At 37.0% G+C, this 13,796-nt stretch overlaps 1 protein-coding gene across 1 annotated transcript; it reads left to right on the forward strand.

Moving 5' to 3' along the window:
• The first annotated feature begins 844 nt into the window (after positions 1–844).
• Positions 845–13,567, forward strand: LOC121387123. Its single transcript, XM_041518148.1, has 4 exons — positions 845–1,023; positions 3,646–3,795; positions 6,250–6,424; positions 10,889–13,567. Exons 1-4 carry the CDS (start codon positions 845–847, stop codon positions 10,997–10,999), a joined length of 615 nt encoding a protein of 204 aa, XP_041374082.1. The 3' UTR covers positions 11,000–13,567.
• The last annotated feature ends 229 nt before the right edge of the window (positions 13,568–13,796 follow it).

Consider the following 13,796-nt stretch of genomic DNA (forward strand, 5'->3'; position numbering starts at 1 on the left):
CCCCCCCCCAACCAGGTCCAGCTCACGCTACGCCCTGAATATCGATGCCAACTCAAAGTGAATTGTAATGTGTCTGAGGGGAAGTGTAATAAGGTCACTTGCTGCTGCTAGTTACATGCACATGTATACAGTCTAACATTCTCAAGCAACCACCTGTATCAGGGGCGTGCGCAGGAAATTTTGCAGGGGGGTCGAGGTGTCTGGCGAAGCCTGTGGCGGGGGGTCTGGGGCGCCATCCCCCCCCCCCCCCATTTTTTTTTTAATTGAACCCTTCTAGGGCTATTCTGAGGTGTTTTCTGCTGGCTAGCCGAGCTGCTTTCTGACCACATTCACAGGAATGTAAAAAATCGGGATATGAAAAAGAAATTCGCCTTCAGCAGGGGTGGGGGTTTGACCCCAAACCCCCCCCCCCCCCCCCCCTGCGCACGCGCCTGTGTATTAAGCAACCACCTGTGTTAAGTGACCACATTTTCTGTACTGGCATTTTAAAAGGGACTGTGAAAAGTGTTGAGGGGTTTTACATACAGTAGAGTAGAGTACACTTATAACGAACATGTTTATAACGAACAAATCGTAAAGTCCCGTTTTATCTCCCTATACGTTAATAACTAACGTATGCAAACGTGTACAACGAAATACTGCTATAACGAACTAACACGGACTCTTGCGGTTCATTATAAGAGTACTTTACTGTAAAGCCCCTCAAAACTGTTTTCACAGAACCTTTTAAAATACCAGTACAGAAAATGTAGTCTCTATATATATGTATATAGTATTTATTTATTTATTATTTAGTCATGCCAGGCCACGAAATCTGGACGCTGTTCGTAAATCGAAACAAACCATGAAACACGACCTTGAGCTTAACCTTGACCCCACGGGTCGACAGAAGCTAACGGTGCCATACAGATTACCCAGAATTCCCCCACGAAGTATTTCACCAGTTGATGCTGTTGTGGAGGAGAATCGCCCCAGACGTTCGGAAACGATGTGGGGACGCTTTGGGTACGAAGCAGCAATAAGGTACGCAGTGGGTTTTAGAAAGGTAAGGAATGTCTGTAGAATTACTACACCTCAGCACATTGTTTAATTATATACATTTTAGTAGCTATTAGAAAAGAAAAGAAATGTTTGTTTAAAAGGTGCATGTGCAGATGGCACCCCGAGTACTCTGACTGTAAGAGAGCTAGACGGACATTTGGACATAAATACGCTCTCATTACAGCGTATTTATGTCCAAATGTCCGTCTAGCTTTCTTACAGTCAGAGTACTCGGGCTAGTGCAGAAGGGTTTGGAGGTCGACACCACCACCCCACCTCACCCCACCCCGCCCAAGCATTTTAAAAAACATTTATATATATTTTCCGGGGGAGCGTAACTCAATCCACCCACCCTTTAAAACTTTGTTCAACATAATCTAGACACTCTCCACCCCGGCTAAATATTTTGCACGTGAACCTGGTTTAATGACACTCCAGCACATTGTTTAATCAGTGGCTATTAGGAAAGGAATGTTTGTTTAATGACACCCCAGCACAGTGTTTAATTAGTGGCTATTAGGAAAGGAAAGAAATGTTTGATTAATAACACCTCAACACATTGCTTGATCACTGGATAATAGTTGTTTAACCAAAACCCTCTCTGCACAAATGACTAGACACAAGTAATTTAATAATTTAAAAAAAAAAAAAAAAGTTCTGTATTTAATGTGATGTTGTTGCCAATTTTACACAGAGGATTTTGGCGAATGTACGTGAAACTCAGGGAAAAGATTGGGGTAGTGATGGGTATTTAAAGCTGCAATGCTCGCAATGATGCCTCATTTCCATTTCGACGTAGACGTGTTACAAGATGCCAAGACTAAGCCTGCCGAATCGAAACATTGCAATAGGCCGCCTCTAGTTAGGTGAATCGCAGTCAGTAGTCGCACGCCACATGAACGTCCATCAGAGCAGCGTATCACGTCTCTGGTACTGGTACCAGCAGTTTCAATCAGCTGAAGACCGGCCCAGAAGTGGAAGACCTCGCATAACAACTGCACCACAAGATCGCCACATCCGGGTTCTGCACTTGAGTCACCGAACAGCAACGAACACTGCTGGACGCATACCTGGTTTGAGAAGGGTGTCTGCAGAAACCATTCGGAACTGACTTCAAGAAGCTGGTTTACAGGCTAGGGGACCGAATGTTGGCCCCGTCCTGCGACGTCAACATCCACATTTACGTGTTCGCTGGTGCACGAATGTACAAGGGTGGAACTTGGGAAACTGGCGGCGAGTATGGTTCAGCGACGAGTCAAATTTCCTTCTACAGCGACGTGATTACAGACGCTGCAATGAACGTTTTGCCAACAACTGCGACGCCCAAGTTGACAGATTCGGTGGAGGGAGTGTCATGATGTGGGGAACCATCTCATACACCGGCAGAGGTGAACTTGTGTTCGTACAAAGCAACCTGACAGCTATACGCTACCGGGATGAAATTCTTCGCCATCACATGCTTCCCATTTTGGATCGACCTCTTTCAGCAGGACAATAGGGGGCCTACCAGGCCGCATACGACACGTGTAACAATATAAGTTGTAGAAGCATCACGAGCGGTATATGGCTTTTACCCTCTGTGTGTACACAGAGGGTACATAAAAAGCCATATACCCCGAGAGATGCTTCTACAACGAATTTATCTTGCCGACATGTTAAACCATATAGCCAAATAATCAAAATAACGCCAGACAATAATTGTTAACAATTTATTAACGGAGCCGTACCAAGCGGACGCGAACGAAACCGCTTGCCAGTGACGAAAAATAGTTCCATCGATAAACGAGTTTTTAATTTCAAATGTTTATAATACGAAATTGTCTGAAACAGATATTAATAAAAAAATATATATATTTAGTAAAAAAAATTAAAATATTAAATAAAACAACCAAAAAAACCAACTGTTGCTAATCGCGCATTAATACAATAACACCACGACCGTAATTAGGTGGCCGTGTTCAACATTGCAGCTTTTAAAAGTATTGAAAGTGTATTTTATAGTAAAAATAAATTAATTATGTATACTTGATTGATTATCAATGTTATTTATAATCTAATTATTGCTTTAGCATTAACTGGGGTGGCTGGAAACTGTTGGAAATTACAGACGGGGTATAAGAGAATTTGGCTCCGCCCACAGGGGTATAAGGGATTTGTCCAACGGCAAACAACCAATGAGATTAAAGAATTTTACATGAAGGCGAGATAATGTATTTTCTACATAATGAAAACATTAATGTGCTGCGATGGCCATCACGATTGAACATCTATCATTAATCAGGAGGTTAGTGTACAATATTTATACTAGGCAACTGTCATATGCACTACAGGAAAAATGGACTAGGATTCCATGTGCCCGGATTCAGAGACTAATTCAGTCTATGCCATGGAAATGTCGCGCACTGATTGCTGCTGCTGGTGACCACTGCCGTCAGCAAGAACATTGTCACATACTCATGTCAAATTTGACTGATACGATCATAAATAACGATATTATGTCACTTTGTATTAAAGAGATAATTCCAGGAATATTTTGCCTATATATATATATATATATATTTGTCTTCTTAATGTGATATTGATGTTGTCCTCGCTGTTGTTTAGAATCCCCACGTTGCTGCCGTCAGTGAACAAGATGATGGTGAATACACCGAACCCGAGCACGAGCCTGGCCGTGCCGAGATTTCAGAACGCCGGCATCATGCCGCTCAAATATCGACAGCGGCATAGAATGGAAGATGACATGATCAGGAGGTTAGTGTACAGTATCTATACCTGGTCTGACATGATCATGTTAGTGTACAGTATTTATACCTAGTCTCACATGATCAGGAAGTTAGTGTACAGTATTTATACCTAGTCTCACATGATTAGGAGGTTAGTGTACAGTATTTATACCTAGTCTCACATGATCAGGAAGTTAGTGTACAGTATTTATACCTAGTCTCACATGATCAAGAAGTTAGTGTACAGTATTTATAACTAGGCTCACATGATCAGGTTAGTGTACAGTATTTATACCTAGTCTCACATGTCCTAGTCTGACATGATTAGGTTAGTATACAGTATTTATACCTAGTCTCACATGATCAGGTTAGTGTACAGTATTTATACCTAGTCTGACATGATCAGGTTAGTGTACAGTATTTATACCTAGTCTCACATGATCAGGTTAGTGTACAGTATTTATACCTAGTCTCACATGATCAGGAGGTTAGTGTACAGTGCTTATACCTAGTCCGACATGATCAGGATGTTACTGTACAGTGTTTATACCTAGTCTGACATGATCAGGATATTAGTGTACAGTATTTATACCTAGTCTGACATGATCAGGTTAGTGTACAGTATTTATACCTAGTCTATCATGATCAGGTTAGTGTACAGTATTTATACCTAGTCTATCATGATCAGGTTAGTGTACAGTATTTATACCTAGTCTGACATGATCAGGAGGTTAGTGTACAGTATTTATACCTAGTCTGACATGATCAGGTTAGTGTACAGTATTCATACCTAGTCTGACATGATCAGGTTAGTGTACAGTATTTATACCTAGTCTGACATGATCAGGTTAGTGTACAGTTATACCAGTTGTAGGGCACTGGCTGGAATGGGGAAAAACCATTTTTATATGCACTTCCTCACAGCCTGTTATACCAGTCATGGGGAACTGGTTGGAATGGGTAAAAAGTATTTTTATATATGCACTTATACCAGTCATGAATCCACTGAACTGACTTGATCCTTTGAACTTAGCACCTCAGGCAAACACTCTACCAACTTAGCCCCACGCCAAGAAGAAAAGTTTGTTTTGTTTAACAATACCACTAGAGCACATTGATTTATTAATCATTTGCTATTTGGATGTCAAACATTTGGTAATTTTGATATATAGTCTTAGAAGAAACCTGCTACATTTTTCCATTAGTACCATGCATCATTCCACAGACAAGATAGTACATACCACAGCCTTTGATATATCAGTTGTGGTGCACTGGCACGAATGAAAAATAGCTCAATGAGCCCACTGATGGGGATGCTAGACCGACTGTGCATTAATCAAGCACTTTACCATTGGGCTACATCCTGTCCTCACGCCAAGAAGAAAACGCGGAAAAATAACCGAAACCAATATATACATGTATAACTAGGAAGTGTAACCCATGTAGCTGGGAAAAATAACCGAAACCAATATATACATGTATAACTAGAAAGTGTAACCCATGTAGCTGGGGAAAATAACCGAAACCAATATATACATGTATAACTAGAAAGTGTAACCCGTGTAGCTGGGGAAAATAACCGAAACCAATATATACATGTACAACTAGAAAGTGTAACCCGTGTAGCTGGGAAAAATAACCGAAACCAATATATACATGTATAACTAGAAAGTGTAACCCGTGTAGCTGGGAAAAATAACCGAAACCAATATATACATGTATAACTAGAAAGTGTAACCCGTGTAGCTGGGGAAAATAACCGAAACCAATATATACATGTATAACTAGAAAGTGTAACCCATGTAGCTGGGAAAAATAACCGAAACCAATATATACATGTATAACTAGAAAGTGTAACCCATGTAGCTGGGGAAAATAACCGAAACCAATATATACATGTATAACTAGAAAGTGTAACCCATGTAGCTGGGAAAAATAACCGAAACCAATATATACATGTATAACTAGAAAGTGTAACCCATGTAGCTGGGAAAAATAACCGAAACCAATATATACATGTATAACTAGAAAGTGTAACCCATGTAGCTGGGAAAAATAACCGAAACCAATATATACATGTATAACTAGAAAGTGTAACCCGTGTAGCTGGGAAAAATAACCGAAACCAATATATACATGTATAACTAGAAAGTGTAACCCGTGTAGCTGGGAAAAATAACCGAAACCAATATATACATGTACAACTAGAAAGTGTAACCCGTGTAGCTGGGAAAAATAACCGAAACCAATATATACATGTATAACTAGAAAGTGTAACCCATGTAGCTGGGTAATTTTCTGTCATTCAACGAATTCTCAAAATCAAAGCCATGGGCGTCGAGTCAAATTTGAGAAACAGAACTCTGGGGTTACATAATATGTTTAATATACTGATATATAATCAATATTATTGATGTATTTTTCTCTGACTTAATGTATTTTTCTGTAATTTGAAAAGAGATTTGTTACAATTTCATTCCAGTCTGCTTCAGAAAGCCGATAAAGCCCACACGGCAAGGGAGACAACTACATGTCGCGGCGACCCGAGTCCGACCCCGGTGTACAGTCGAGTGTCGTCCCCCACCAAGTCGGCCAGAAGTATCCACTGGACACTTGGCGACCACGTCATAACCAACTCACCTCTCTTTGACAGAAAGGTAAACTTAAAAATGTAGTGAAGAGCGGAAGGAACTATAGTACTGTCGGAAATAGAATAAAAATGATTTTCGTCAATTATTTCTTTCATATTAAACTGACAAGTAAATATTTTGTAAATACCCATTCAATGATTATTGATGTACAAGGTGGTGTTTACTCTTGGAATTGAAATAAAGATGTCAGTAACAGGTGATTTGTGACCTTTATTGGAACAGACTATAACAAAGTTTGATAGATATGTGACAGTTTCATTTACCCTTAAACAAACTTTTAATTTAAAACTGCAAGTTAACTGATTATTTTGAATTGCAACATAAATTATTAATTATGACCAGCATATTGATGAATATAAATTCAATATAAGTACATTAGAAATTTACACAATCTTGCAACAATTTAAATGTGCTATATAATCCGAGCTGTGATACAGATTCTCCAATAAAAATGTATTTTCTACCAGTAGATAAAAATTATTTACTTTAATCATTTATGGGCGTCTTCTTTAAATGTTAAATCAAAATTTTATTCTAAAAAAATGATTTGCAATAGCTGTCATTGTGCAACATTGAGATAGCACCCTTAATACCGGTATAATGGATCACTCATAATGGTTTTTGACAGTTTTGCTCAAGGGATAGGGGCAAACCATCATCAGAAACAGTCCCTCACATATTGTAACAGCAATGAAATTGACACATGTTGACCAAAATGTGTTACAGTCTGTTCCAATAAAGTGTACAAATCACCTGTTTACCGACATTTTTCTTTTAATTTTAAGAGTAAACACCACCTTGAACATCAGTGAGCGCCCAAACAAGTAAATGCTAAATTAGGTAGACTATCATTAAATAGATACTTACAAAATATTTACTTGTCAGTTTAATATGTAAGAAATAATCGACAAAAATCATTTTTATTCTATTTCCGACAGTACTTTAGATCCAAAATCATAATGGAGTTGCCATACCATTAGGGTGTCAACAAGTACTTCAGTACTCGGGCAACGGCAGAGGTTTAAAAATGCCCGACACCCGTGCCAAGTACAATGTTCATGTCGGGCAAGTAATTATGTTAACTGCATATGCCCGATGACAAGTGACTAATGTAACACCTAAAACCTTTCTCAAATTTTGTTACAAATCTCGGTAAAACCTTTGGAAAGAGTTCCAGTCATGTGAGCAATTACATAACTCTAAGGAGAACTAACCCTAATCCTAAATGCTGGAACGATCGGAACTCTCTCTTGTTGACACACCAAAACGAAAAACAATGTGTTGAAAAGTTCGCTAACAACTTTAGAGTTATTCACCTTTTACTATCGACTAAGATCAGTAATTTCCACCACTGAACATTCGACTGAATTCATACAAGTAATCGGTTCGATGATCTTCAAACTTAGAAATAACATCCAATACGCTTTACAGCTTATATAAAAATAAAGTATACATGCCTTGTGTGTGCAGTCAAAATGTTTAATCCTTGCAAACATGGTAAATGAGGTGGGATACAGTTTAAAATTGTCATATTCAAATTAAATTAGACGTTAACGTGGTTGCGTAAAGCAAGTTTATAATTTCCTAGTTCACTTGAACAGAGCATAAATATTATGAACTGTATTCTTATAAAAGTTGCAAGATATTTTAGTTTAGATATAATAAACCTTGTAGCAGAACATACTTACGGGTAATTTTTTTCAGTACTTTACAAATGTAAATTTATCTATGTTCGTGTAAAATTACCTGGTACGGTGAAGTTAGATTTCATTACCCCTACATCATAATCGTGATGCCCTCTAAGCATACATGACTATATTCATTTTTTTCTTCTTTATTAATAGTTTTTAACAAAAAAATTATGATCAATAAGTTAAAAATACAAGGCTGCAATCGATGTACACCCCTTCCCCGTCTGTTGTTTACCAAGCCTGCACTACTTAAAAACATTTGCAAAGTAACCAATCTAATTAAAATTAGCTCCACTATTACATGTGGATCTAACACCAGCCAGTTGGAGCTCATGTCCACCAATCAAAACCTTACTTGCAGAATCCTGCCAGTGATTTAAAACTAACAACACCACGTAGTCCCCAATGTCCAGGTAACATTTCGTCTGTAAATAATAATTTAAATATTGACCAATCACACTTCGCCTTTTATAACGTTATTTGGGAGCATACAAATTCAAAAAATATCGGGCGAGTCTATTTTAGTGGCCGTAGTACAGCGAACCATACCAATACGTACGGGGTGGGTTATCAGTCTTCAATTTTACATTAAAAATTATTTATTTATTTATAAAAAAAAAAAACTAAATCAGTCTTCAGTTTTACATTACAAATTATTTATTTTATAAAATAAAACATGTTTTATGGCATTCGTAATTCACACGAAACATGTCGTATACCCTCAGGATAATTCAGAATGTTTTCAAATTATTTTTAAATCACTGGCAGGATTCTGCAAGTAAGGTTTTGATTGGTGGACATGAGCTCCAACTGGCTGGTGTTAGATCCACATGTAATAGTGGAGCTAATTTTAATTAGATTGCAAAGTAACGGAGCTCATGTTTACTTTGAGCCCAGCCACGACTGTTTGCGAGAGACTTTTCTCAACTATTAACTGGATCATAACACTCCAGAGAAGTGTTTTGGGGCACAAAATGTTAAATAATATACACACAATAATGACACATGGGCCAAAATCCCTAAACATTTTTGAACCAATGCCAGCCATAAAAGAATGGGATCTCACAACATCCACGGCCATACAAGTGGTCACTAAGGCATACATTGACACAATAATTATATTTAGATGAACAAGTGGACACTACCAAACAAATAACAAAGTTTAAGTCAACAAATGGACACTATTTAAAAAATAAAGTTTAAATCAACAAATAGAGAAGACAGTTGATACTACTGGACAGACATATACATTTAGTACTTCCTAGGTAGGCCTAAGTGTATTGGCAAAATTCTTTATTAGTGCAATTAAACCAATTACTTTCAAGATTATTGCACTATTAAGCACTGTAACATAATTGGTTACCGTAAGAAGTATGGGCAAGTGAATATCGGATTGGCACTTGCCCTGTGGCAAGTAATTTTTGTGGAAAAATTTGAACCCCTGAAAGGGGAGCACTCATTTAATTATATTTTCACGTCATTTTGCCATAATATGCTAGCCACCGGTTAAATAATAAATTACTCAATTTTAGTGAATTTAAAGTAACAACCATTTACAATAATAATGTTTTTGCTGTAATTAATACTATTTAGAATGATTTACATGGATTTTAAATTTATTTTGCTGTTAACATTCAGTAAACTTTTTAAATAGTTCTTGCAATTGTCAAACACTGGCATATTCACCACTTTATAGTTAACTATGAGCTGTATGGTAGCCTATATATTTATTTCACAGTATACATGCATACTTCATATTCCAAATAATGAAAGAAAGAAATGTTTTAACGACGCACTCAAAACATTTTATTTACTGTTATATGGCGTCAGACATATGGTTATGAACCACACCGATTTTGAAAGGAAACCCGCTGTCGCCACTACATGGGCTACTCTTTCCGATTAGCAGCAAAGGATCTTTTATTTGAGCTTCCCACAGGCAGGATAGCACAAACCATGGCCTTTGTTGAACCAGTTATGGATCACTGGTCGGTGCAAGTGGTTTACACCTACCCATGGAGCCTTGCGGAGCACTCACTCAAAGTTTGGAGTCAGTATCTCGATTAAAAACACCATGCCTCGATTGGGATCCGAACCCAGTACCTACCAGCCTGTAGACTGATGGCCTAACCACGATGCCATTGAGGCCAGTCTCCAGATAATGAGTAAAAACTGTTAAATTACTAGTGTCGTAAGACATCTTACAAAATAATTATGTTAAAATGTTTCAGACTTTATTATTTTTTAAAAGATGACGTTATTCATACATACACTACATAGCTGCAGACAGAAAAAAACTGCACAAATTATGTTCAAGGGAGTTAAGTTGTGATCCTCTTGATGTTTTTAGACACAAACAAAATTAAAAATTAATCAATGTAATTTGTACAAATAATATTTACAAGCCACGAGGGCTTGTATGCCAGCCAAGCTAGAGAGCGTTACATGATTTTTGCAAGCCTCAGGCTCACGGACTCTCCTTAAAAACGTACACTGCTGAGTTTTTAAGTTAACATTTTGACAAAATTAAAGATGTTTATCATTATTGCATGATTTTCTTAACCCTAACCCTAAATGTAACCCATTTTCTTTGTGGGAGAGGACCCCCATACCCCCTGTTCACTGTAGTTGCATTCAATTCCATAGCGCCATACCCAACACTGCTGAGTATACATTTGATATTTCACTACAACTAAGCAAAACATTTTTTGTCTGGTTTTAAGGTTACTTTATTAAAAATATTATATTAAATTCTTCTGGGTTTTTTTTCTTGTTTCAGGGTCGAAGCCGAGCACAGGGGCCATTCTCCAGAGAGTTCACCGTGACGTGTTTCGCCCCACACAACTGGCTCCGACTCAAGCTGGGCCGATCTAGATCCATGATGCATTAGTAACCAAGATTTTGTGTTATTACTGGTTACACTGTATATGACAATGATGCATTACTATTACTATTAGTAACCATTATGTTGTCTCGGTATACTTTACATGACTAATGCATTTGTAACTAAGAGACTATGATGTATCAGTAACCAACGTTGGTCTCATCATTTTTAATGCTGGTTACACTGTACATGACTAGGGGAGATAATTCGGGTAATTGCGGACATCGGCAAAATGCGGACAGTCTCGACCATACTGCCGCTACATTCCATTTTTGTACATTAAACAACTCATTTTATTGTCTGCAAATTGTAATGAGACTACAGATAGTTCTTGAAAATCCATATTTCTATTTTTATCCCAGTGTCACTTTACAAACAAAAACAAACATTCACAAAAATAGTATTTTACGTCACATCGGTCACGTGATATCATTTATTTCTTCAAACGTTTTCACTGGATAGGTCTACCAAATTTCAAGTAAAACATTTCAGAATGAGAGAATACATCTGTGTATTTTAAGAATCTTTTATAATAAGATACATAGCAATTTTAAAAACCCAAAAACAATCGTATTAACAATAATTGATAAAATTAACAGAATAAACTCGTCCGCAGTTGAACGACTACATAAACCGCAGTAGTTTAATTGCGGACAACATAATAAGCACACTGCAGGAATCATCTATTCTAAATAAATATTTGTTTTATATAATAATAAACTCATTTTTATTTCATTTCAATTGTGTTTAAAATAGCAACATTTGGATCAATGCGGTTTGAATGGCACAAGAAACAAAAACGTGGGTTCAGAAAATAACTTTAACCTAATTGCATATAATTACTGTTTTACTCAGTTTGTTTCTTCAGAAGATGACAAAAGATAATTTTACAGATTTACTAGTTTAATTATTTATATTTTGTAACAAAATAAATGTCTAAAATGCTGTGGATTAAAAGAAAATTGTATCCATTGACCATGTCCGCATTTTGCCGACGTATATGTCCGCATTTTGCCTCCTCTTACCATTCGTACTTTATTATAATTCATGGTAACAAAATAAAATCTACCCAATGGCCGATTGTGATATATAGTGACAGGAAAAACAGCCAATCAAGTTCATTTAAATTTTAGATAGGCGTTATCGTGTAGTGTTCTGTTTCCATGTGGCAAATACAGCGGAAGCCAGTGTCCACAATTACCCGAATCTCCCCTGTGATGCATTAGTAACCAAAGATGATGTCATATTCTTTTAATGCTGGTATATACACTGTATACAACAGTGATGCATTAGTAACCAAAGATGATGTCATCTTTTTTTTTTTTAAATACTGGTTACATCATACACAACAGTAATGCATTAATAACCAAGCTATCTTATTTTTAATACTGGTTATATTACACATGACAGCGATGTATTAGTAAGCAAAATTGTCATTTTTATACTGGTTACATTTTTTATGTCATGTGTCATGTTAATACTGGTTACACTTTACTTGTCAGTTATGCACTGATAACCAAAATGTATTACTGCCATGTATAGTGTAACCAACATAAATTCATTTCAGGGCTTGAACTTAAAAATTTGTCTCCCACGGCAGTTTAAAAACAAAATTGCCATGGGTGAAAGGGCCCACCAGTGGCAGTTCAAAGCCTGCCCATGGCAATTGAAAAAAGAAAAAACTTTTGTAGCAAATAAATAAGACTGAAAGGTTATTTTGCTGTATGAAGACATATTTTAAATGTACTAATGTTATATACTGGCATCTAATGTACACCAGGTGTAAACATTTTGCCATCACTGAGGAACATTACTGATGGTACTATTGTGCCGTTGGTGATGTTCCCGACCTACAGCAATTTATATCTCAACAACGGCAATTGTTGTTGGTGCCGTTGTTAAGTTCGAGCCCTGAGATGGATTTATGTTGGTTACACTGTGCATGACAGTAATACATTAGTAATAGAGACATGACAGAAAAGACTTATTATATGTAACCGACAATACTGTTGCTTACAACAGAAGCAGTGGTTACATACATGTAATATTAAGTCAGGATTTCAACATAATATCCCATGGAGAATGGTTTCATTATGTTTTGGATGTAATGTTAACCAATAATGACATTGAAGTCCCAACAAAACAATGGTTACAGTATGTGCAGGATGTATCAGCAACCAGAGTTTATCTCAAAAGACTACGGGTTCCAACAAAACTACATAACTGCAGTATGTCAGAGTTGAATTAATTAGGATTCAAGAACAGTACCAGAGTAACCTTCCATGGGTTACAAAAAGAAAAATGGTGACATGAACTAAAAATGATGCAGAATAAACTTGAAATTCAGCATTCGAAATAATCACTTGTCCGTCTGTCCTGACAAGTGAAAATCTTCTCAGACAAGCAAAATATACCTCAATGATTGTTAAGTGGACAAGTAAAAATTTTCAATGTCGTTTTGTTTTGAGCGATCAAAAACATACTTGTACTTGAATAAAACAAAATATATATATTGTATTTTGACAAGTGAAAATATTGGTGGACATGTCAGGGCCGTAGCTAGCATGGGGGCAAGGTGGAAATTGCCCCCCACCCCCAATTTTTTTTTCGGAAAGCATTATAGAAACTTAAAGAAAATTATCTTCATAACCGTTTAAGGAGTTTTAGACTATTAACTACTCAGTTGCCCCCCCCAAACAAAGAATCCTAGCTACGGCCCTGCAAGTAAATTTCTAGATGTATTTGTATTTGTCTAGTGGAACCAGTGAACATTTTCTACTTATTTTTATCACCTGAAACTGTG

The sequence above is a fragment of the Gigantopelta aegis genome, chromosome 13 (assembly GCF_016097555.1).
Source record: "Gigantopelta aegis isolate Gae_Host chromosome 13, Gae_host_genome, whole genome shotgun sequence".
Taxonomy (NCBI): domain Eukaryota; kingdom Metazoa; phylum Mollusca; class Gastropoda; order Neomphalida; family Peltospiridae; genus Gigantopelta; species Gigantopelta aegis.

What these genes read in the sequence shown, in the direction of transcription:
- LOC121387123 (XM_041518148.1), top strand. Translation starts at nt 845, where the DNA reads ATGAAACACGACCTTGAGCTTAACCTTGACCCCACGGGTCGACAGAAG. An exon ending in GGGTACGAAGCAGCAATAAG is followed by an intron (nt 1,024 to 3,645) that starts GTACGCAGTGGG and finishes GCTGTTGTTTAG; the next exon opens with AATCCCCACGTTGCTGCCGT. An exon ending in GAAGATGACATGATCAGGAG is followed by an intron (nt 3,796 to 6,249) that starts GTTAGTGTACAG and finishes ATTTCATTCCAG; the next exon opens with TCTGCTTCAGAAAGCCGATA.